The sequence below is a fragment of the Paecilomyces variotii genome, assembly GCF_004022145.1.
Source record: "Paecilomyces variotii strain CBS 101075 chromosome Unknown C8Q69scaffold_1, whole genome shotgun sequence".
Classification (NCBI taxonomy): Eukaryota; Fungi; Ascomycota; class Eurotiomycetes; order Eurotiales; family Thermoascaceae; genus Paecilomyces; species Paecilomyces variotii.
In genome coordinates this window covers 4,922,667-4,945,590 of record NW_021167140.1, presented here as the reverse complement: position 1 = coordinate 4,945,590, position 22,924 = coordinate 4,922,667, and the positions used below count along the sequence as shown (strand labels likewise).

The 22,924-nt window shown below is 48.9% G+C and overlaps 6 protein-coding genes across 6 annotated transcripts; 5 read left to right on the top strand and 1 right to left on the bottom strand.

The window, feature by feature from the left end:
- Nucleotides 1–1,543: 1,543 nt before the first annotated feature.
- Nucleotides 1,544–2,728, top strand: C8Q69DRAFT_394486 (eukaryotic translation initiation factor eIF-4A subunit; the record flags this gene model as incomplete). The annotated part of the gene is made up of 4 exons (XM_028627652.1): nt 1,544–1,630; nt 1,692–2,018; nt 2,057–2,383; nt 2,444–2,728. 4 exons carry the CDS (start codon nt 1,544–1,546, stop codon nt 2,726–2,728), a joined length of 1,026 nt encoding a protein of 341 aa, XP_028490061.1.
- A 2,039-nt stretch (nt 2,729–4,767) lies between these two features.
- On the top strand, nt 4,768–5,817 carry C8Q69DRAFT_441450 (putative short chain type dehydrogenase; the record flags this gene model as incomplete). The annotated part of the gene is made up of 4 exons (XM_028628745.1): nt 4,768–5,060; nt 5,159–5,388; nt 5,464–5,565; nt 5,618–5,817. 4 exons carry the CDS (start codon nt 4,768–4,770, stop codon nt 5,815–5,817), a joined length of 825 nt encoding a protein of 274 aa, XP_028490060.1.
- Nucleotides 5,818–6,165: 348 nt separating this feature from the next.
- C8Q69DRAFT_394825 (hypothetical protein) lies at nt 6,166–6,861 on the top strand (the record flags this gene model as incomplete). Its single annotated transcript, XM_028627667.1, has 1 exon — nt 6,166–6,861. One exon carries the CDS (start codon nt 6,166–6,168, stop codon nt 6,859–6,861), a length of 696 nt encoding a protein of 231 aa, XP_028490059.1.
- A 1,399-nt stretch (nt 6,862–8,260) lies between these two features.
- Nucleotides 8,261–10,801, top strand: C8Q69DRAFT_454806 (amino acid permease Dip5). The gene is made up of 5 exons (XM_028629731.1): nt 8,261–8,825; nt 8,877–8,934; nt 8,993–8,999; nt 9,050–9,210; nt 9,268–10,801. Exons 1-5 carry the CDS (start codon nt 8,660–8,662, stop codon nt 10,565–10,567), a joined length of 1,692 nt encoding a protein of 563 aa, XP_028490058.1. The 5' UTR covers nt 8,261–8,659; the 3' UTR covers nt 10,568–10,801.
- A 1,078-nt stretch (nt 10,802–11,879) lies between these two features.
- On the top strand, nt 11,880–16,386 carry C8Q69DRAFT_58233 (putative RNA-directed RNA polymerase). The gene has a single exon (XM_028633811.1). The coding sequence runs from the start codon at nt 12,005–12,007 to the stop codon at nt 15,974–15,976; it is 3,972 nt and encodes a 1,323-aa protein (XP_028490057.1). The 5' UTR covers nt 11,880–12,004; the 3' UTR covers nt 15,977–16,386.
- A 2,625-nt stretch (nt 16,387–19,011) lies between these two features.
- On the bottom strand, nt 19,012–21,507 carry C8Q69DRAFT_454794 (putative deoxyribodipyrimidine photo-lyase Phr1). The gene is made up of 2 exons (XM_028629730.1): nt 20,099–21,507; nt 19,012–20,052 (listed from the first exon to the last, which is right to left on the bottom strand). Exons 1-2 carry the CDS (start codon nt 21,301–21,303, stop codon nt 19,506–19,508), a joined length of 1,752 nt encoding a protein of 583 aa, XP_028490056.1. The 5' UTR covers nt 21,304–21,507; the 3' UTR covers nt 19,012–19,505.
- Nucleotides 21,508–22,924: the final 1,417 nt, after the last annotated feature.

Below are 22,924 nucleotides of genomic sequence, written 5' to 3'. Positions count from 1 at the left end.
ACACTTTTTCAGGCCATCCGCATTGTGGCGGCATCAGCCACTCACTATTGGTAGATCCCGATGCCGACTCGCCAGGGCGACGGACACCAAACAGGGGGCTTGATCTGTTTTGTGTTTTGAACTTCCGGTCTTCTACAGGACGCTTTGGTTCACCTGTTGGATTTTCCAGTTTCTCTCCCAGCAGTCACTACTATTCGAATGCAGACAATTATTACTCCGTACTCTACACTAGATACCAGATAGTTAGTTGGTCTCAGAATCCTACCTACTCGATAGGGAACAACCATCGTTGCGGTCTGCTGTGAGCTGTGAGCTGTGTCCGCTTGGACGTGTAACTTGGACCAGTGGGAATGGCGGATGCAACGTGCCCGACCCAACGTGTCGTCCGGAGCGCCGATCTCCTGCCCGTGGGGATGGCCGGCCGGGATGTAAGAGGTACGTCAGGATGGAGCCTCCCCGCCCGGCCTCAGCCTGGCAAACCCACCGACGGAGCAGTGCGCCCCGGCAGACGCAGGGCAGCGAGTGGCCGAGCAGCTTGCAGCGGCATCCACCAGCCAGCAGGGCGTGGGTGGATAGGTGGATTGGTGGAGCAGAAGTGGATGGGGGAAGTGGATAGAATCAATGAATGCGTTGAATGAATAGGTTGAATGAAGATATGAATGAATGAATGAATGCGTGAAAGGGAACTCGAGGGATCGAGGGTACCATACTGTAATCAGAGAGAGAAAGAAAGAAATGGGAACAGGAAATTAAAGGACGGAGAAGCTTTGGTGGTTTCCTGGTTCGGCCAGCCAGAGAGAGTCGGCCGGCCCTTCCATTTTTCCTCGTTGCGCGCCAAATCGGGTGGTGTGCCAGTGACGTCAGGCCGCCGTTAGAGTTCGGATGCCGAAGCGAACGGGCCCTGATCGCCTCTTGGCTGCCGACGAGCTACTGCTAGGAACGTATTATTGTGGTATTATTGTGGTATTATTATGGTATTATTATGGTATTCTGTTTCGTTTCCTGTAATTCTGTATGGTAGATACTCAGTATGCTAGTTGTAGTTGTAGAGAGATCGATTTCCCATCAACTGAATCACTCTGACGACTCTCTCCTCCATTCCACTTCCACCCAACCACAGCGCATTCATCCTCACGCGCTGCAACGGACGCTATCCAGCGCTTCCTGCAAGCCCACAAGTTGCGGGGGAAATTTGCCATCCTCGTCCAGCAGAAAAGAGACAAAAAAAAAACCCTGGGACTGTCCAGACGACCCACAACCGCCCGGTCCCGGATGGTACAGAGTGGGTAAGCAGTGGGACACGCTTGCTTTATAACGTCGCCTGTTCCTCATCTCCCGCTGCCTCAGATTTCTCTGTCATCATTCTATCTTTTCTTTCAATCAATCATTCATCAAGCCGGTCTTGTACGTGGACATTAGAACCTTGCTCTACTCGAGACATTGGACCCGTTCCTACGAGGCTTAGATAATCCCAGATAGAGAAACGGACTCTGTCTATCTACGACGACACTTTTGACTACACTGAATATCGCTCGCGCCCAACATGTCGACGACTAAGGTTCTGCTCGTGGGAGCGACTGGTGAGACGGGTGGCTCCATCGCTAACGGTCTCCTCGAGGCTGGCACCTTTGTGAGTTCCATCTGGTCGAATCTACGCCTGTTCCTGTTGCTAACGTTGCGGTGCGCAACAGGAGGTTTATGCTCTTATTCGACCTAGATCCGTGGCCAAGCCGGCCCTGACTGCGCTCCAGGACCGGGGTGTCAAGGTCCGCCAGTGCGACATGACTGCGTCCGAGGAAGAACTCCTTGAGGCCCTGAAGGACATTGATGTCGTCATCAGCACCGTTGGTCCAGCGGACCAACTCGAGCAGCTGCCTCTTGCAAAGGCCGCCAAGAAGGCTGGGGTCAAGCGGTTCGTGCCTTGTGGCTTCATTCCCGTCACCCCTCCAGGAGGAGTGATGTGGCTTCGTGACCAGGTGAGTAGGGACAGAGTGACCTTTCCAGGGGACTGTCGCACGGTAGTTCTGTTTGGCTAACCATCCGCCAACTCGTACAGAAAGAGATTGTCTACAACCACATCAAGCAACTATGGCTTCCTTACACCATCATCGACGTTGGCTGGTGGTACCAGTTCTCCTACCCCAGACTGGCCTCCGGAAAGATTGACTACGCCATGACCATGTCCAACGATGAGATCATCGGCGATGGAAACACCCCCAGCGCCCTCACCGATCTTCGGGATATCGGCCACTACGTCGCCAAGATCATCTCCGATGAGCGAACGTTGAACAAGATGGTGTTCGCGTACGACGTCGTTCTGACCCAGAACGAGATCTACGATATGCTGGAGAAGATCAGTGGAGAGCAGATCGAGCGCAAGCATGTAAGTGTGAAACCTGTTTGAGTCGACTCACTTGAAACACGTGCTGACGGCGTCGGACAGGTCTCTGCGGAAGAAATTCTAGACCGAGTCGCCTCGGCCCGCGCCTCGAGTGAGACATACCCGTACGACCCTGCCAAGTACGTTCCACGATACATCGCCGAGTACCAGCTGTCGTGGGGTATCCGTGGAGACAACAAGCCCGAGTACGCCAAGTACCTGGGTTACTTGACCTCCAAGGAGCTCTACCCCGACTTCAAGCCCAGCAACTTTGAGGACTACCTCAAGCACGTATTCTCTGGCTCTGCCAAGGGAATCTACACGGACCGGATCAAGCGATTCGAGTAAGAAACTCTAGAATCCAAATCCTCGAAAAGTCCTCCTGAACCTTATTTTCTCTTTATCTAGCTCCAAATACCCGCCTTCCGCTTGAACGGTCCTGCGGTCCAGTGGCCGTCTTCAACTCACGAATTGCAACCAACAGCATACCTTTCTTCGCCAATAGAATGCCTGGGCATTTTATCTTTTCGATCTCCCCACTGCAGTTTTCAGTTTGGGGCATTTTGAAGTGACGACAGTCGAGGCTTATCCCCTCGTCGCTTTATGCATGAACGGTTTCGATATGGGCGTTGTGAATTTTGATTTTTACTGTGATTTCTCCATTCCCTGTTCAAATACCATCGCGGCTATTTCCGCTCCGTTTGTCTCGTTTTTCTCCTCTCATGTCAGTTATTATTGGGTCTATGGATACACGGATGAACGGTTGATAGCAATAGGCACCATGCCCGCTGGGTTGTGATAGACTTGTTTATCTTGACAGATGAAATAAGAGTCATTTAATTGCCTCACTTGGTTTCGAAGCCCTAAAGTTTAATAGCAATGGTGGCTCCAGTGTCTACCTAGGTAGCATATGTAGCGAATATGTGCGACCTCCCGACTTTTGTACTGTATCATGTGTAAAGTCATGCGATCTCTGGTCTGGATACATTGATGATTAATTGGTCCATCCTGTAATGAACTATGCTAAAAGCCCATTTACTCTACACCGACTATGATAACTGTCGAAACAGCAGCTTGAATGATCCCAACTAAACTGATGTACAGTATTTTATAGTCTAACAGAATGACTATGTCAGGAATAAAGAAGTCCAGCTCATGTGAAAACCAACCAAGAAATAAGCTAGATAGATATAAGTCGATAAGTGACTTGTTGTTTCTTTTTCAATTACTCGACTAAAAGAGGGCCATAGATTGCCTATAGTAAATATTCTCGCGGACATGGTACAGATATTACGTGCCGTTGCCGTGTTTTTTCCTTGATCTGGTCTTTCTTCCGAGGTTCAGATTAATATTACAATGGCTGGTTTCCCATAGAATAGGTCTTCCACGGTGATATATGAAATGAAAGATTGGAATAATATCCCCGCTGTTGTTCTGCGGGGTTGCACCCAAAAAAAAAAAAAAAAAAAAAATCATCCGTACGATATATGCAGGTTGCATGCATATGAGAAAGAATATCTAGTTAGCTGGAGTTTGTTTGTTAAGTAAGTAAGTAAGCGGTTCTGCTGGGTTGTAGAGTAGGAATATATGTATGTATGTACAAAGTCCCATAATATTCCTCGGTCTGGAAGAATGTGCTGCGGTGACTACTTTAGCTCGACGTGTGTATGTACTGTACATACATGATGAATCCCATGTAATGTTGAACTTGTTCGAAGTTTGGGTCTCTGAGCGTATTCTTCTCAATATCAAGAATTGATGTACTGTTTTAGGAATACTTCTTCTGAAATGCTTAACATATTCATCTGGCTGGAGTAGACCATGAGTAAGTTAGTGGACTGATTCTACGGTCCCGAGCCTAGGTACTTAGCGAGAACGTCAGGAACTGGGTCCAACGGTTATTACTGCAAGGTTATCATCGCACGGACATTTAGCGCACGTGGGGAAATTACAGGGAGAATTAAAATATATAGCAGCAGCAGCAGCAGCAGAAGGGGGCGAGAATAGAATCTTCTTGTGGTGTAGAATGTAGAGAAAGATAGTGATTCCCGTATTACTACCTAGGTAGTCGGACAATCCTTTCCATTCCGACAGTGATATTATACTGAGAAGGGTCGACGCGTTAAGTAGTCATATCTCCGAGTTACTGAATAGGCTACTGCTGCTGCTGCTTCTTGTTCGTCCGAAGAATCCTAGCTCTAACTAGCCAGCTATCAGATCAATCATCATCCAGACACCTCACCATGCGCATAGCTATCCCTAATCCGGAAAGAGAGGTTGATCAGGGGTAGGGAAGGCCCCCAAAATCCATGATTACAAGAAGACACGATGGCCTTGATGCATCGAATTCATCCTACCATAAGCCACTTGCTGTTTTCCTTACGACCATGTCCTCATCTGCCGTTCCAAATTCTGCCCCCAAACGCCTTCAAGGAAAGGTAGCTGTCATAACGGGCAGTTTATCCGGAATTGGGCGGGCCATCGCTCTAGCATATCACAGGGAGGGGTGCACAGTAGTCTGTTCAGACATCAGCTCAAATAATGCCGAGGAGCTACAAACCCACGAAATAATTAGCAAGGAGGGGGGTACGACAACGTTCTGTAAGGCCGATGTGTCGCAGACAGATGATATGAAAGCTCTTGTCCAGACAGCGGTGGATAAGTATGGTCGCATTGATATGTAGGTTGCGCTCATATTTAATAACCCCGTTTAATCATTCTATGCGGGGTTTTGCGCTTTATTCATTCTCGACCACCTTACATCTAACCTTCCTGAAGCTTTGTCAACAATGCGGGAATTGCCCCGGAAGGTCAACATCCCGCTCCCATCTGGGACACTGACGAATCGACATGGGACCAGGTCCTCAGTGTCAACTCCCGCGGTGTCTTCCTGGGCACCAAATATGCCAGTCGTCAGATGATCGAACAAGATCCATTGCCTAGTGGAAGTCGAGGAAGGATTATTAATGTCGCTAGTATAGCGGGACTTAGAGGGTTTGGGATGGCCGGTAAGCAGTCGCCCAGAACGAAATACTGTACAGTGGTGACATTATGAATGAGCAACCACTGACGCTAGTTTCCAGCGAGCTATATTGCATCAAAGCATAGCGTGTGCGGCTTAACCAAAGCCGCTGCCATCGACTGTGCTCCGTACGGAGTACAAGTCAACGCTCTGTGTCCAGGCTGTGAGTAAAACCCTGATCAACTGCGCGGCCAGTGCTAATTCCTAGAAAATAGTCGTGGAGACACCGCTTATCAATGAAGCACCGTTCATTCAGGATGCGACGATAAGAGGAGCACTATTTGCGAGACATGCTTTCCGTGGAATTGGTAAACCGGATTATATTGCAAATGCAGCTGTGTTCTTAGCTAGTGATGAGAATTCTTGGATGACTGGGGTTTCTCTTCCTGTTGATGGCGGATATACATGTCAGTAAGCGTTTGTGACTAATGAGAGTATTGGGGTGGAGAGACGTGGGATGAACAGAGAACGCAGGCCGTTCATCGCTAGGTTTCGCTGTTCTTCGATTTATAGTCACTGTTTTCCCCCCCAATGATACAAGGAAAGGGGCACCATAAACGCCATATGAACAAGAGCGATAGAATAAATACAATATATCGAACAGTCCATTCAAACATGCGTGATAGAACGCCTTCGGATTGCTTAGACTGTGGGGCCGCAAACCATTAAGTAAAGGGGAAAAAAAGCTTCGCCATCACGTGCAAGCGAATATCATTTTCTTCTAATTCTTCATCACCGCATCCACCGATAAGGGAGACGGGGGATGGAGGAGCAAAATAAATTCAAAGAGCTGCCCATCGAGCCGCGAGGCATCTTCTGGCAAGATGACTTCGTCACCGCCGAGCACGAGCAGCGTCTCATCTCGATCTTCCTCAACGACCTAAAATGGCCAGATCGCTCTGGCCGCATATCACTCCATTACGGCTACACATTCGACTATAAAACATTTGGCATAGATCCAGATATCCCATACAAGGAGTTTCCCGAATGGCTTCAGCCGCTTATTCCGACTACTGAAGATAGACCGCCCGACCAGGTCTGTCTGCAGTATTATCCGCCTGGCAGTGGTATTCCGCCGCATGTAGACGCGCATGGGCCTTATGATCAGCTCTACGCGTTGTCCTTTGGTGCACCGGTCATCATGCAGTTCCGAAAGGGTGAGCAGCGGGTGGATGTTGATTTGACTCCACGGGCTATGATGCAAATGACCGGTGACTCGAGACTGCATTGGACTCATGGGATTAAAAAGCGCAAGAACGATATCCTTGAGGACGGAACGCTGAGACCGCGAGGCGACCGATGGAGCATCACATACCGTTGGGTCAGGAAGAGTGGTGAATGTGAATGTGGAAATATCGAGCTTTGTGATACAGCTCAGCGACGGAATGGAATCGAAAAAGAGAAGAGGTCATTAAAAGAGTTAGCAGAGAAAGCTAGCGCTGATAACGCTGTCGCTTAGATTCAGTGAAGTTTGCCATGGCAGATTTACTTCACGACTGGATAGACTGCATCATGGACAGCTTCAGAGAGCAGGTCGCACGGTTCACAGGGATTTCCAACAACTGCGCTGCGACCAAGCGATATATCCGATGCCAGTCTTGGGTCATTTTAATGAATTATTTAGACTAGAAAAGAAGGTCGAAATGATTAGAAACAGAGACAGCTATACTGCCAGCTTGTACTGCCTACGGTAGTTTATAACCCCTGCCCCTTCGGTGGAATAGAGCTTCAATTTCTCCTCCGAGTTTCTATTATTACAACATGACTTTAGGGACACAAACAGTTGCCTAATGGGTTAAAATCAGGCGGTGACGCGTTGAAATGCTAGGCAACTAGAGTTCAGAGAGCATGATCTGACTATTTTATTCATGCCCGCTGACCTCCGTCTTCGTGTCTTCCCTGTGCTGAGCCTGGCGGAGGGTGTAATGAGGGTGCAATGACAGCCTTGTCCAGGAGGGTGAAACCTCTTCACCTGGTCGGGCACAGGGCGCGTATCCTGCACCTGGCAGATTGTTAGGGACGCCAAGCGAAGCTTCACTACTCGTAGATAACCGACTCAACCATCTGAGCAGACTGGGTGGAAAAATGATGCCAAGAAGCGGCGGAATATTTAGTGATATTGCATGGCTTTCTTGGCTGACGGATATACACGGCTATGGACGGGGTCATCTGCCTAGTTCAACCATATTGTAGATTCTTTTGTCTGTGTAGCGGTTTTGCGGGTGACAATAATCTCTGGGCAGAGTCTGGTGTTTTCTAGATCGAGCGTTGTGGGGTCTGTTTCTGGTGCCCGGATGTCAGAATTTGCAGAAGCAGATATCAGTAATATGTAGTATTGAAGCTCTTATCAGTCTCAGTGACCAGCCGTGTTTCCTCTTAGCGGGCCCGGTGCCTTCTTAGGTTAAGTTGAGTCTGGGCATTGTCCGATCTAAGATTGAGAGATAAGAGATCGTTAGCAAGAGCTTATAGGCCAAAATGTAAGGTGCCTTGGTGCGGGTGAAGGGTGCGCGCCTCTTTGTGAGATGCATATATCGAGTCCGTTGGATTGCACAGGTGATCCGTGGCTCTAGCAGTGGGCAACCAACATTGATCCATGGACAGTTCGTAATCATCTCGAACGATTCCTGATCAGGCCCTTCATGGTGATTAAGGAACTGGACCATCCAACCGCGTACTCGTACGCCCAGGCGGCCAGAGCCTCGTGCTAACCCGCCCTGTGGCGTGCAATATCATGTTATGGTTGGCGCCCTCAATTTCCATGTTTTCTTGGCTCCAAAAGGCCGGCGGCTAGGCTGATACCGCGGCTCAAAATGTACCAGAAGGCTGGTGTTCACCGTGAGGGATAATAATATTCGATAATTCGAAAGAAGCCCAGGGTGCGGGATGCCCTGGCTCCTTCCTGCTCTTTATACACCGGGATACAAATCTCACCAGCAGCCCATGTCCTCTTTCTCTTCTCTATAACTACCCTTTCCCTTGTGAATACTCAATCTTATCAATATTTACCGCCCAACGTACGCCAAAGACATACCTTGCGGTTTCTCTGGCACGTGGAGGCTACACACCTGTTCGTGTGCGCCCCGGGCTGAAGAGGAAGTGCCAGGTATTCTCTGCAGCTCCTTGGGGTCATTCGTTGCTATTTAATCCCAATCTCAGGAAAGGCCAATTTCGCAGCCTTTTTTTTGGCGGGTTAACATCCTCAGCTACGTCGCTTTTTATGGTATAAACCCTGCCATTTCCGGGGTTAACCAGTCAAGATGGGAATTTGGCAACGCAGAACAGACAGTTCGTCAACGATAAGTCCGTCGAAGAATGAGCACGAAATTGGTACTACCTTTGCCTCCGAAGAGGGTATCACTGCTCACGATGAACCCCACGTTGACCTCCACCGGGGGCTCAAGGCTCGTCATATTACAATGATCGGTAAGTGGAGTAACTGCAGAAGATGTTTTCTCATGTAGCTGACTCTAGAAGCTATCGGTGGTGCTATTGGGACTGGCCTTATTATTAATACTGGAAGTGCTCTTGCAAAGTAAGTCAATCTGGAACCTACCGAAGGGGGATCTTTATGTGCTAACGATTCCCTGCAGGGCTGGGGTAAGTGATCTAGATCACGAAGAATACAGTTCTAATTTCAACCCATGTAGCCTGCTTCTATTTTGATCTCTTACTCGATCGTCGGCTTCGTCGTCTATCTCGTCATGTGTGCGCTTGGAGAGATGGCTGCATGGCTCCCACTGCCTTCTGGCTTCACTGGCTACGCCGTTCGTTTCTGCGACCCAGCTCTCGGTTTTACTTTGGGTTGGACGTAAGTCTGAAACTGGACACCCGTTCTGATTCTAGGAGGCTAATATCGATACTACAGATACTGGTTTAAATATATCATCACTACGCCAAACCAATTGACCGCCGGCGCAATGGTGATAACGTACTGGCTGGACCGTGAAAAGGTGAATCCAGGTGTCTGGATCACGATATTCCTGGTATTGATTGTCAGCATCAACTACTTCGGAATTAGATTCTTCGGTGAATTCGAGTTCTGGTTATCCTCGTTCAAGGTCGTTGTCATCCTGGGCCTTATCCTTTTGTCTCTGATTTTGGCACTGGGAGGCGGTCCCGATCACGACAGGAAGGGCTTCCGCTATTGGAACAACCCAGGGGCATTCAATACGTACATTGATACTGGAGCTGCTGGTAGATTTTACGCACTCTGGGCCACCATGGTGTCGGCCACATTCGCCTATCTCGGCACAGAACTGGTCGGTGTGACTGTCGGAGAGGCTCAGAACCCTCGAAAGACGATCCCACGTGCGATCAAACTCACCTTCTATCGAATCTTGGTTTTCTATATTCTGAGTGTTCTCCTGCTCGGCATGCTGGTTCCGTATAATTCGCACGAACTCATTTTCGCAACCAAGGCTTCGAACTCCGCCGCCGCTTCACCATTCGTTGTGGCGATCAAGCTTGCCACTATCCCTGCTCTTCCCGATATCCTCAACGCGTGTATTTTGGTCTTTGTCTTTTCTGCATCAAACTCAGACCTGTATATCGCGACCAGGACAATCTACGGTCTGGCGAGGGAAGGCAAGGCACCTAGGATCCTGGCCCGGACGGATCGCAGAGGAGTGCCTATCTACGCATTGGGACTCTCCTCACTCTTTTGTCTTCTGGCATACATGAACGTTTCGTCAAGCTCGACGACCGTATTCCAGTATTTCGTCAACCTGGTCACAATCTTCGGCCTTTTGACCTGGATTTCCATTTTGGTCACCCACCTTTATTTCATCCGAGCCCGCAAGGCCCAGCACGTCCCCGAGTCTACGCTCGCCTACAAGGCTCCTTTTGGAGCTCTAGGATCCTGGGCTGCCCTGATATTCTGCATCATCATCGCGTTTACCAAGAACTATGATGTCTTCAAATACGGCAACTTCGACTACAAGAACTTCATTACTGGTTACCTTGGCATTCCTCTATACCTCATCCTCATATTCGGTTACAAGATCATCATGAAGTCCAAAGGCGTCAAACCGCATGAAGCAGACCTCTGGACAGGCAAGGATGCCATCGATCGCGAAGAAGCAGAGTATGAGGCCCGTAAGGCAGCCGAAACGAAGCACCAGCAGCGCAATTGGGTCTACAATATTTTTGTTTCGTGGCTGTTCTAGGAGAATCTTGACTGCTGCTGGCTTTTTCTTTCCCTTTCTTGGTATAGAGAGTCGAATCTAGAGCTTCTTCCTTTATGGTCCTGTCTTTTGTTAACTGGTCTATGTATGTCGTGCCCATGTTACGTTTACGAGGCTATGTTTTTCTTGATGAGTGTGTGTGCTCTATTTCTTTACGATCAGCTCTTTCTGCTGTGTAATAATTTATCTCTATAATGATTACGTATATTCACGATGTATCCTCCTTGGAGCATTCCGAAAAGGAAAAGTAAAAAAGAACAAGAGGGGGGAGGTGGACGTCATCTATGCATGAGAAACGAATAATGAGCTGCCAAGCTCACATTCTCCGAAATGCTGCTGTTCGAGTACGGAGTAGTTTAATGACCTACTTCCACAGAGTGCGAAGGTGCAGGAAGCTCCGGTTTCATCGCTTCTCTCGACATCATAAAGAGAAGGCCATGAGAACGCTGCTTAAGCACCCGCCCGGAAAGCCACCTACATACTTGACAACAGGTCATGTGGACGGCAATACTGTAATGTGAATCATGTGGGAATCAGATCTCTTTTTCTATGATCATGTAGTACAAACTGCATTCTCTCCATCTGGTAGCATCATGTCTCGTGGTTCTCTTCCCAGCGGGATCGCAACGTTTTAAAGACGGTGGAGGTGGAGCACCGGGATCGGCCCGCGTCAAGATATCTAGCCCGAAACTTGGGACGGAATAATAATCTCACCCACAAAAACAAAATACACTACAGAACCCATCTGCCAATGCAGTTTGGTTGTTCTAGCCTTTAAGATTCTGACTTGGTCTGATCATATTGTCTATTATTCAGTCTTGGCTATCTCCATGAGTTGATCGTCGTTCTGCCTCCAAGGGAAAACCCCTGGATGGTGAGTTTGCAGCTCGCACTATCTAGGATAACAGTGCGGATCCTTGCTATTCCGCAGAGCCGGTGGCTGTGGACATGTGCCGACCGTCGCAGAAAAAAAGGCACTATAGTCTAATCCCAGTTCATGCTGGCGTGGGCTCTGATTTCCCTTTCCCTTTATTTCTGTGCTTTCCCCTGCCTGTCTGGCCTGAGGCTGTCTGCCCCTCTATGGCCATGTACGCATCCGCAGCTCCAAGGCACTAATGGCAAACTAATCGCCATAGAAACGAAACGACAGAGGGCCTTTGTTCGTTGATTGCGCTGTGATGACTGCCACTTTGCAATTATTGTCTCTCTTTCTGCACTCATGAGTGGGGTTCTAACCTCAACATTATTATTATTATTATTATCATTCTGATGTCTCAGACTGCAAAGTCGGCATTCTTCTGAGGCATCTTGTACCTGGATAGGACTATTGTCTCTCTGTGTGGTATTCGTTCAAGTGGGAGTCCACTTTATGAGTGGAAGGGCTGGGATCAAGTCGCAGGCCACTTCCTCAACGGCAACATGAATAGTCCTCGCACCCCAGTGAAGCCCGTTGAGGAGTTAAATCGCATAATTGAAACACTCAATGTGAAATATGAACTGCAGTTGCCCAATCCGGTTATGTATTCTCCAGCTACCCATGGGACGGACAAACCTTTGGACTGGCGTTGTTTCTATGGAATCAGGATCATCTATTATAATCGCAACGTCGATATAAAAAGGGTGATCAACAACTTCGAAGAGTGGGTGACACCACGCCAGACGCAATGGGTCTACAAACGGGGCCAGGAACCGGGCACATTGCCCTCCCAGCATGATTTCTTGAGAAAAGACGGCCGCAAAGCGATTTCGGATGCCGAACGAGAAATCCGTCTGCGGGAATTGTTGAAACTGATCGATGATGAGATCTATCTCATCAACAGGGGTTCTTATGGCACGGATGCCTTGGGGTCGAGAGCAATGCCGAGAGACTTGTCGAATGGCCCATCGAGAGAACATATTTCCGGCAGCACTCAAAGACACCAACTATCTTTTGCAAAACGAAGGCCATCAGACGAACAAGAGGTATTTTATACAGCTCCTAGCTCCCCCGTAGAGTCTCCTACGATCTCAGACTCGTTAGCAGCAGACGGTGACGAGTTTGACGATTCAGATCTGGATGACATGGAAATCGATGCGATGAGCAGGACTGATGACGCGATCGACGACGCACAGAAACAGATATCTCCTAAGAAGTCCAAGAAAAGACAATCCACCATACACGAGTTTCTGAAGGCAACAAAGCCATTGTCCGAGCCGCCAACTGACAAACAAGCTGCAGGATCTGCGAGCAAGCCCGCGGTCAGCTTTTCAACCACTGCATCGTCGAGTTATCTTGGCCTCGGGGACTCGCGCAATCTGGACACTTCATTTGGAACTGACGCCACTGATCTGACAGACCCATGGGATTACGGTCCAACTCAGGACAGTCCTATAGTCGACTTGATGCTCGGTCATGAAGCAAATGACCTGTTTGATCTTACGCGGGAACCAGAACGCCCTTCCATACCAGATGCACCTCAGCCCGGGTCACCGTATGAGAAAGGGCTTGTCAATGAACTTCTTGAGCATGGCCCCTTCTCCACAGAATGGAAGTTTTCCCACCATATTCCCGTACGATGTAGGTATGAACTGGAAAGAATTGCCCGGGAATGGAATTTGCCTTCAGAGAAGATGCTTGTAGGGGAGAAGGTCCCATTTTCCAAATACGACGACCTCTGGAGATGGATTGAGAACCACGGTCAAAGATCCGGCAGGGCGCTTCCTGAAAAATCGGCGTCGAGTGCCTGGGACTCGGCAGTTAACCAATTCAAGCACCCAGAAAAACATTCTGAAGTCACCGTGTTTTCAGGGGATCTGTCCTGGTGCGATTGGTCTGAGCGAGGCATCCTGAAACTCAAGTTGAATCCTCTTCGCGTGGAAAAGAGCTGCCGTTTCCATCGTCGCTTTGGCTCGGATAGATTTCTGACCCTTACCATACCGGCACCCTCCCGGCCAGCAGAACACCTCCGTTTTCCTTCTCACCCATCACTCTTGCGGGAGAGCATAGTCAAGTGGCTTACCCAGAATGACCACCGATGTCTTGGAAGAACATGGAGACCATTCTACGTGGAGGAAGTCAAAAACAAAAAGAAACAGACAGGAGAGATCAGGTTCCGCGTCGAGTTCTTCGCCGTGGACGGTATCGATTTCAAGCACAATCAGCGGAAAGCGCCCACCCTAGCCCCTGCTGGACAGGGAAGTGACGAGCACACTCCAATGAGCGTTGAATCGCTGCTCGAATGGCATATACCCAAGCTGCCAAATGTTGAGCAGTCTGATTGCAAGCTCTTTCAGCGAATTTCGCTGGCTCTATCGAAAACGTGGGCTACTGCCGTTCTCCGCCCGGACCAGATCTTCCATCTGAAAGATGATCCTGGTAAGACCGTGATGAATGATGGCTGTGCTTTGATGTCTAGGGCTCTGGCACGAACCATCTGCGACCAATTGGGAATCTCTGGGAGCACCCCTAGCTGCTTCCAGGGCCGGATAGCAGGAGCTAAAGGGCTATGGATGGTGGATAGACACAATTCTTTTCTTGGAGATGGCGATGAGCTCTGGATCCAGATCTCAGACTCCCAGCTGAAAGTCAAACCCCATCCCCGCTACTGGCAGCACCCTGGCTCCGATAAGGAAAAGCTCACGTTTGAAGTCACAAATTGGTCGAAGCCTTTGCACTCGGTCGATCTGAACATCCAACTCCTCAATATCCTTGACAACAGAGGAGACGTGAAGGACTATGTCGCCGGTCTGGTGCGTGACGGCATAGAGGAGGCCCATCAGGACTTCACAACAGCCATGGTAAAGGACAGTCCTCTGCTATGCAGAGCCTTGATCCAAAAGATCAGACCGCCGGCAGAAGAGGGGCTGTCTCGAAATAAGTCTCGAGCATTGGATTCCTGGTGGCTAGACAACTCAGAGAGTGTGATCCGGTTCCTAGAGGCAGGGTTTACTCCGCGCAACTTCCTACCTCTGCGTAAGCGGCTCAGGAACTGCTTGAAAGCCGCTTTGGACCGTTATTTTGAAGAGCTCCACATCCGGGTGCCTCTCTCAACATACGCGTACTGCATTGCCGATCCTTACGGCGTCCTGAAGGAAGATGAGGTTCACTTTGGTTTTTCGTCTGCGTGGGATGACCCCAGTTTCGAAGACAACATGCTTGATGGCGTCGAAGTTCTCGTAGGGCGTCTTCCTGCTCATCTTCCATCGGACATCCAGCGCCGAAGAGCCGTGTGGAAGCAAGAGCTGCGCCATTTCAAGGATGTGATTGTCTTCCCGACCCAGGGAGATATCCCGCTAGCGCATATGCTTTCCGGTGGTGATTACGACGGAGATATTCCATGGATCTGCTGGGACCAAAACATCGTGAAGAGTTTCAGAAACGCACATCTCCCGAAAGATCCACCAGGTCCAGAGTATTTCGAGCTCGTGAAGCATTCGGCTCCAATGACAAAAATCCATTCCACGGACGAATTTCTCGAAAAAACATTTATGTTCAACCTGACCACCTCCAACCTGGGACGGTGCACCGTCGAGCATGAAAAGATTGTCTACGAGGAGTCGCTAGACTCCGGTAGAGCCCAGGAATTGGCAGCACTTCTCAGCCACCTAGTCGATAGCCGCAAGGCAGGTCTTTGGCTTCCGGAGGATGCCTGGAAGCGGTATCGCGGTAAGATCAGTCCTCGTGCGCGCAGACCGCCAGCTTACAAGGACCCCGATTATCGTGGATGGAATCCGAACAATATTGTCGACTACCTGAAGTTTGAAGTAGCAAGAAGGGAAGTGAATCGGGTTCTGAAAGCAGTAGAGGACCTGTACGATAAGTTGGATGTCCAGTCTCGGTCTGATAAAGACCTCGAGAGACCGTGGCAGACTGCCGTCAACAGGGCGAGGCAAGAGAGCGGGGCAGGCCAGGAAGTTGTGGGCAACGCCTTGAAGGTGATTAAATGTCAAGTAGAGGATGCCCACACGAAGTGGGGGCGCGACAACTGGCTCAACGAGAAAAGATCTTTCAAAGTCGTCGCCCAAGCCGCAGGAGACGTTGTCCAGCAGATTCAGCCGCCGGCAGGTGACCATCCCTTATTGCATACCTGGCGCAATAGCCGATATGAATGGCAGCGGCTGCTAGCATCTTGTGCCTATGCGAGATATCCGCAATCTGACTTTGTGTATTATGCGCTTGGGGAGACGCTGTGCCGCATCAAGACCGGACATGCTCCTGCGCGCCTCGTGACCGATATGATGTACAGTTGCTACAAATTCAGCATCAAGACGTCACAACGACTGGCGTCCAAGCTGGATGAAGAGGATAGTGATGGAGAATACGAAGGCCAGGAGGCGATTGAGGCGCTGCTCAGTCGTGGAGAGAGTATCGGTTTTGAGTACGACGATGATGACAATGCATCAGTGGAATAAACCCCATCATTCCAGCGTTTGGGCGAAAACCATCGTCCGGTCTTGGATTTGAGCTGAATTTAGCGTTGTCCTATTATTCAGTTGGCGCTATGTCTATAGCGATGATACCCCTGTGCGATCAAATTCTCGTGGCGTCTTCTGAGAAGCCATGACGTACCATATATATATATATATATATGTTTGGCCTTATGCACTCAGTTGAGATCATATGAGACATTCAGAAGACGTTAGCCAGAGAATGTTGTATTCGTAGAGTATATTTTGTTATGAGACAGATTTGTTGATAGTAGAACCAGATGTCAGTGTCATCGAATAATTGAATTCCAGGAGTTTCTTTCGGGTCGGTGTTGCCGCGGCAAATTTTTCAAGTCAGACTATCAATAGTCCCTGGCCGGGATCTAGAGGGATGCATCAATGAGCCGGTCTCCGGATATACCATACCATAATTAGTGTGGGAATTGATTCCGCTGGCTGCCTGGACTTCCTGCGGCGCCTCAACTTATTAGTCATTATTGGCACCGTTGACGGATACAAGCCAGCCGTTCGTCCAGTGTATGCCCTGGCTAGCATAGGTGCGTTCCTGACGACAAGTGGGCGGCGCAGCAGCATCTGGAGGAAGTGTAGGGAGGATCTAGAGTAGAGTAACTCCCAACTAGAGCCCGCAAGAATACCATTATGATTATTATTAGAGTAGATCAGGCATTGTGGGACAGTGGTTGGTCCTCTAGCCCTGACGCCAAAGTTGAAACGGGCAGTGCAGTCTGCCAGGTCCCGATCACATTCCGGATCTCATTGGGAGAGAGATGCTGCTCTCTCCAGTTAGCCAGGAACACGCTGATGGGAGGAAAAACTTATTATCTGAGACACTTCAGCGTGGATTCGTGGAAGTTCCAAGTTCGCACAGACCAGACTGGATTGTTTTGTCCCGCATCTCACTAAAGTAACTAACGGACTGTGATCGTCTGCGACTAAAAAGCTTGACCATTTAATGCAAACCGCGATGATGCAAAGACGGGCCAATGTCGTCAGCGGGACACGCGTTCCTGGAGGAATGGAAAAGCAGCTCGTTGAAGTTTCGAGAAGACAGCCCAGAAGGAGGCCACGACAGCCTGTCAGAGAGCGACAGACACGGGATGCTGGGATGGGCTGGAGCAGAGAGAGAGCCCAGAGTCCAGAATAGAATGTTAGACTAGTTAGCCCGTCGGATTGGAACAACTGCCGTGCTCCGGAATAATTATAGCAATCGGTGGCTTTGCCCATCGGATGGGATGTCCAATCGACCAGATGGAGAGGAGACTCTGTCCGCGGAACCCTGTCTGCCCATTTATTCTTTCAAGAACAAGCCATCCCCTCCATTCCATTCTCTATCACTCCGCTCTATCTCCTCAGTACCATCCCGTACAACAACCTAGATACAAGAGAAAAAAGGGCTGCACTGCGTCGCTCTCTTACGTTCGTTCTCTATATACTACTACCTACATTCACTGGACTCCATCCTACCGCGGATCAAATCCACCCCTCGTCATTCATTCTGTCTATCTAGAATCTATCCATCCATCCATCCATCCATCCGGATCCTAAAATCATCTAGGCAGACCACACAGAGACAACATGTTCAAGTCTCACAAGGCCACCAAGTCTTCCTCCTCTGATGGAAGCAGAACCTCGGCTGGATCGAAAGATCTCAAGGTCAACCTGCAGACCAAGGCCAACCCAGTTATGGCCATTAATGAAGCGCAGCCAGGTATGTCCTCTTTTTTTTTTCCCTTTTCTACTTGACTCTCCACTGCATCGCTGAAGTATATCTGGGGGCCCGGCTAACATCCCATCTCTGACAAAAGCTGCCCTCGCATTCGAAAAGTCAACCATGGCATCGCTGAGTGAGATGCAGCACCGGGATGCCAAAGGAAACCCTATCAGTAAGTTCTTTTTCTAACCCATTGTCGCCTATGCTGCCCAACAATCTTCATTGTCTGGTTCTGGTGGCAATGCAACGGAACTAACGAAGATCCGCTAGCCGAGCCTGACATCTCCAATCCTACCCGATACCGTTACGAACGGCCGCTAGACACCATTCGGGGCTTTGAGAGGGCCATCCGACGAACAAACAGGGGCTGAAATTCACATTCCTCCACACTTACCTGTCTTGTTCGTCGACGGCGCCTTGTGTACAAAAAAGTTGACTACATTGTTGCCTTTTTTAGTCCGCTCTCACTTCTTTTCTTCTTACGAGCGGCGGAGTTTTGAGAGCGAGAGGAGCCGGGATTTGGTTCTTTTTTTTTTGTGTCTGTCTGGGATTCCTTCAGGTGCATTTTTTCTTCCTGCAGCTGGGATCCATGGTTCGCTCGAAAGAATCGGATCCAGGTCCAGGGGCTTTTCTGATGTTCTGTTCTGATATGGGATTTCGTATGTCTGATGAGAAACGTTCTTCGTGGGTGTCCTAGATACCCTGTGTTCGGGCCCTACATATTATTACGCTAGGCTATGATTTAACAACAATACCACTCTGTTCGATTTTTTCTCAAAAGACGTGCTTTCTTGGATATGGTACATGCCTCCTCCATGGGGTTGCCGGATGACCCGGCTATACGGTACAGACCCCGACCACGGTAGTTAATCACGGAGTAATTAATTAGTCCAAGGGAAGTAAGCGCTAACAGCATATCACGGTACATATTGTTATACTTTTTAATAGTCTAGCATTGCAATCTGCCGATCAGACAGCACAGCCCTATGGTACGATAATTTAGGTATCCTCCTAACCTCGCTTCCTTCTTCCATCGGGTATCTTGGCCCTTTCCCCAAATACCTCACGTCCGTAGTGACTCCTAGAAACAGACAATTAGCATAAGTTCGCGAGGGGTCGTAAAAAATCCCCTCCAATAATCATAAATACACTTCAACCCTCTTACTTACTTACCCAGTCGCAGAATCAAAATGACATCATCCGACACGAGATCTACTGTACTATGCATGTACACATCGCCGATTTACTCCAGGACATAACCAGTAATTACCTTAATCAATTACCTAAACTACAAGAAAGGGTAACTAGTTAATATTCCAACTCCACAGCGGAGAAAAAGAGCCGAAAGGCATTATATGTACAGTACTAAGAGTAAGTAAGGAAGGACTTCTTCAGGGTCACGAAAAAGAAATACCCGATCGTCGAGTTCTCAGAGAGGATATATAAAATGAGACAATTTCCAATTACGACAGGCTTGATGAATCCTCGATTACTCTATTCAAATTATTGATCTTCCACTTAAAGTGTATTTTTCTCCGCCTGTCATATGGAACTTGAAGTAGTAAGTGTATCCCGTGCCTAGTTTTCTTTTTGAATCGCTCTCATGGGGAAACGAGAAAGAAAAGCGTTACTATACATAATGTATTCAGAATAGTCCTGTGCTGTGCTTGCTTGTTTTGCCTGGCTTTGCGTCATGGCTATACATACTGTACACTGCCAGTTCCCATCGAACTTGCGTCACGTTTAATCTGTTTCATGACCATACTTACAAGTGACCGCTGATCAAGGCCCATTCTCACTCGCCCGTTTGTAGCGCTTTAACGCTCGGTCCCTGCTTGTTGAATGATCAACCATTGGGCGTGGATAGCCATTCTTCTGCGCAATTGCCTCCGCTCCTCGTGCGTAGGGTTCATGTATCTCCGGCCCTTGGATATCACGCAGCTCTGGCACCCATTTTCGGATATACTCGCCATCCGGATCGAATCGTTCACTCTGACGGAGCGGATTGAAGATTCGGAAGTATGGCTGAGGATCCACGCCTGTGCTCGATCCAAATCCCCAGCCGCCGTGGTTGGACGCAAAGTCCCCGTCGATGAGATTCTCCATGAAATACCGCTCGCCGCGGCGCCAGTCAATAAGTAGATCTTTGGAGAGAAAAGAGGCGACGACCATGCGCGTCCGGTTGTGCATCCATTTATCTTGCTTGAGCTGACGCATGGCGGCGTCCACGATGGGAAAGCCGGTTTTCCCTTCGCACCAGAGGTTGAACTTGTCCTCATCGTACTCCCATTCCAGATTGGTGAACTCAGGCTTGAAGCATTTGTTCATGCTACTCCAGTTAGATACGCTGCGCGAAGAGTAGATCGAAGTCTCACCAGATAAATGGCCAATGCACCAGGACGTGTTTGTAAAAGTCGCGCCAGGCCACCTCACTAATCCATTGAACAAGGCCGGGGTCACCATGTTGCAGAGAACCCTTGTTGGCCTTGCGGGCCTGTTCGACTGCCGTCCTTGCACTCAGTGCGCCCGATGCAAAGTAGGGACTTAGGATTGAGGTCGTTTGCCCGCATACAGTATTTCGTGCATCTGCATAATCTCTCACCTTCTCCTCCAGGAATACCTCTAATCGACGTAGCGCCTCGTGCTCGCCCGCTGGATACAGTTGACTAAGATGTTTCTTTTCCTCCTCCGACAATTGCTTGTTCTGTGGTGCAGCAGGAACCTCGCTAGCAAATAACTCCTTGAAGCGTCTCCGCGCATCACCTGGATTGGAACCTGGCTCCTCTGACGGTTCCAAGCAATCGCGATTGTCGTTCAGGTAACCGACCCATGCGCGGTACCAGGGAGTATACACGGCGTACTGTTTACCTTGTTGACTGGCCACTTGTCCGGGGGGCACAACGCAAGTATCATGGACGGCCTCAAACTTGATTCCATTGCTTGCGCACAATCTGATCAGCTTAGCCTCGCGTCGCAACTCGTCAACCTCATATTCCAGATTCGCGTAGAGTTTGTTCGCTCCCCATTGCTGACACAAATCCACAATCCGCTGAGGGATCTTCTTGCGAGACTCCTGCGTCTCCATATACAAGGGGATATCCAACTCGCTCAGATCGCGCTTTAATTGGCTTAGAGTGCGCAGAGTTAGGTCGACCCGAGCCGGACTCGATAGGTGAGCCGTCAAATCCTGCGGCGACAGAATATACAGCCCGATTAACGGGATGTTATTTTCCTTCGCGCTCTGGTATGCCAAATGTAGTGCACGATTATCGTGTAGTCGCAGGTCAGACTTGAACCAGTGCACCACTGCATTGCCGGCCTTGATGGCCTCACGCTGGTCGAAAGTGTCTTCGTAGGCCCGCTGTAGTGTCTCGATCGGTCGTTCCAGGGCCCCGTCCTTGTAGGCCAAACAGCGCTCGTTGCTCATTTCCGGCGGATAGAATTCTCGCAGGACAATGCCAAAATCCTCAGACTGTTGCGCATTGGGATGTGGACTTGACAGGTCCAGCTTTCCACGTTTGTTGGTTTGTTCCGTGTCATTTCTGCCTGTGCCTGCGGTCTTGCGTTTCTGGGGGGCCATTATAGCGTGTCAAATGGTTCGGTTTCGAGGAACCAGTGCAATTGCGATTAAAAAGGAGACACAAGTGATTTTTGTGTCTTGCTGAGCTTTTCATTTACTGTAAATCCTGGCTATAACGAACCTCCCTATAACGAATTTCTCGCTATAACGAACTGAACACCGTGTCTGATTTATCCCCCCATACAAATATTCGTTAAATTGCCCTATAACGAAATTCGTTCCGACCCCCTAGATTTTGCTGATTTTTATATGGGGATTCGTTATAACAAGTAACATATCACGTGTAAAAATCCTCAAATAGCCAATAAAAATTATTTATTTTCAAGGCTATATTATGTAATATTGTAAAATTTTGGTCCCAAATAAGGATTACATAATGAAAATTACCTTTTGCTAATATTTGCTATAGCGAATTACTCGCTATAACGAATCTAATACGTTGTCTAATTCAATTCGTTATAGCCAGGATTTACAGTACTTCTATCTATCCCTTGTTGGCGCGATCTTGGCTGAGATCGGTCAGATCGCCGATCTTCTCTGACGTCAGTGTCCACGATAATACCCATATGGATCTATGTTGCTGTAAGAGAGTCTCTCTTGTGAGTATAACACGATCAATTGGTGAGTCAAACTAAGTTAAGACTTTTCAGGAAGTGCTTTCAAAATTTTACACGAATTACTACATGATAATGTCCACATGCGTGCTGGTCCTGCATAACTGTAGAGTACGCGAGACTTATCGCTGCGCGAGAGCTGTTCGCGGGATACAATTATTTCGCACTCTGGCACTACAGCGTCTCCCTTCATTTTTCTGCAGCAGGATCATGCATCAATCCCATCAAGTCATGGTGACGTTGTTCAATGTTAGATACATATCCAGATCACCATACGTCATTACATGGTAGGAGCGCCGATAAGGCTGCGCAAGAGCTTCTTCATTGAAGATGCTCGTCCCATCAACGGATTCCATCATATATGGATTTCCGGTATCGCGGGGAATTTCATCGAAGTTCGGAAATTTCAGCAGAGTCTGAAACTTCTGATATAGATACAACTAGTTCGTCAGGTCGATTGTGAGAATTGGATTTCACAATTGCTGCGCTGCTGCCTGCTGCTAAGTATTGTTTTCAAGTTACCTACCTAATAACATATTCGTTTTCCATGAGCGGCAATCCAGACACAGAAACATAACCACATCAAAGTCCTGTCTCTTTTTCAGCAAGCTCGGTAGCCCTAGCTATGAGGATTCTACTCCGGTTGCAAGTCCAAGACAGGAGAAAGAAAGAACATCACCTGATCCGTGATTGGATGCGTCTCACGTGGTACGCTATTCCGCAAACGATCGACATCCCGGATCGTCGGCTACGATACCCGATACGGCGAAGTAATCACATGTCAATGCCGATGATGTCGAGGCAGGCGCGAGAACTAGAAAGAAAGAGCAGGAGCGATTGGGCAGGTTGCATGTGACTGTGCGACTCGTGACTGACTTCTCGCCTTCGTCGGTTTTCTTTGTGTTGGGATGAACGACAAAAGGATAGATGATGCAGGGGATTCCTTCTAGTCTCTGGGCAGTCTTGAAATGATTGACTTGCGCGTCGAGTAGTACTGACTTTGGAGG

Coding starts and splice junctions, on each gene's coding strand:
- C8Q69DRAFT_454806 (XM_028629731.1), top strand. CDS start 8,660: ATGGGAATTTGGCAACGCAGAACAGACAGTTCGTCAACGATAAGTCCG. Junction 8,826..8,876: donor TCGTCATATTACAATGATCG/GTAAGTGGAGTA, acceptor TGACTCTAGAAG/CTATCGGTGGTGCTATTGGG. Junction 9,211..9,267: donor GGTTTTACTTTGGGTTGGAC/GTAAGTCTGAAA, acceptor TCGATACTACAG/ATACTGGTTTAAATATATCA.
- C8Q69DRAFT_58233 (XM_028633811.1), top strand. CDS start 12,005: ATGAATAGTCCTCGCACCCCAGTGAAGCCCGTTGAGGAGTTAAATCGC.
- C8Q69DRAFT_454794 (XM_028629730.1), bottom strand. CDS start 21,303: ATGGCCCCCCAGAAACGCAAGACCGCAGGCACAGGCAGAAATGACACG. Junction 20,053..20,098: donor GTGCATTGGCCATTTATCTG/GTGAGACTTCGA, acceptor TAACTGGAGTAG/CATGAACAAATGCTTCAAGC.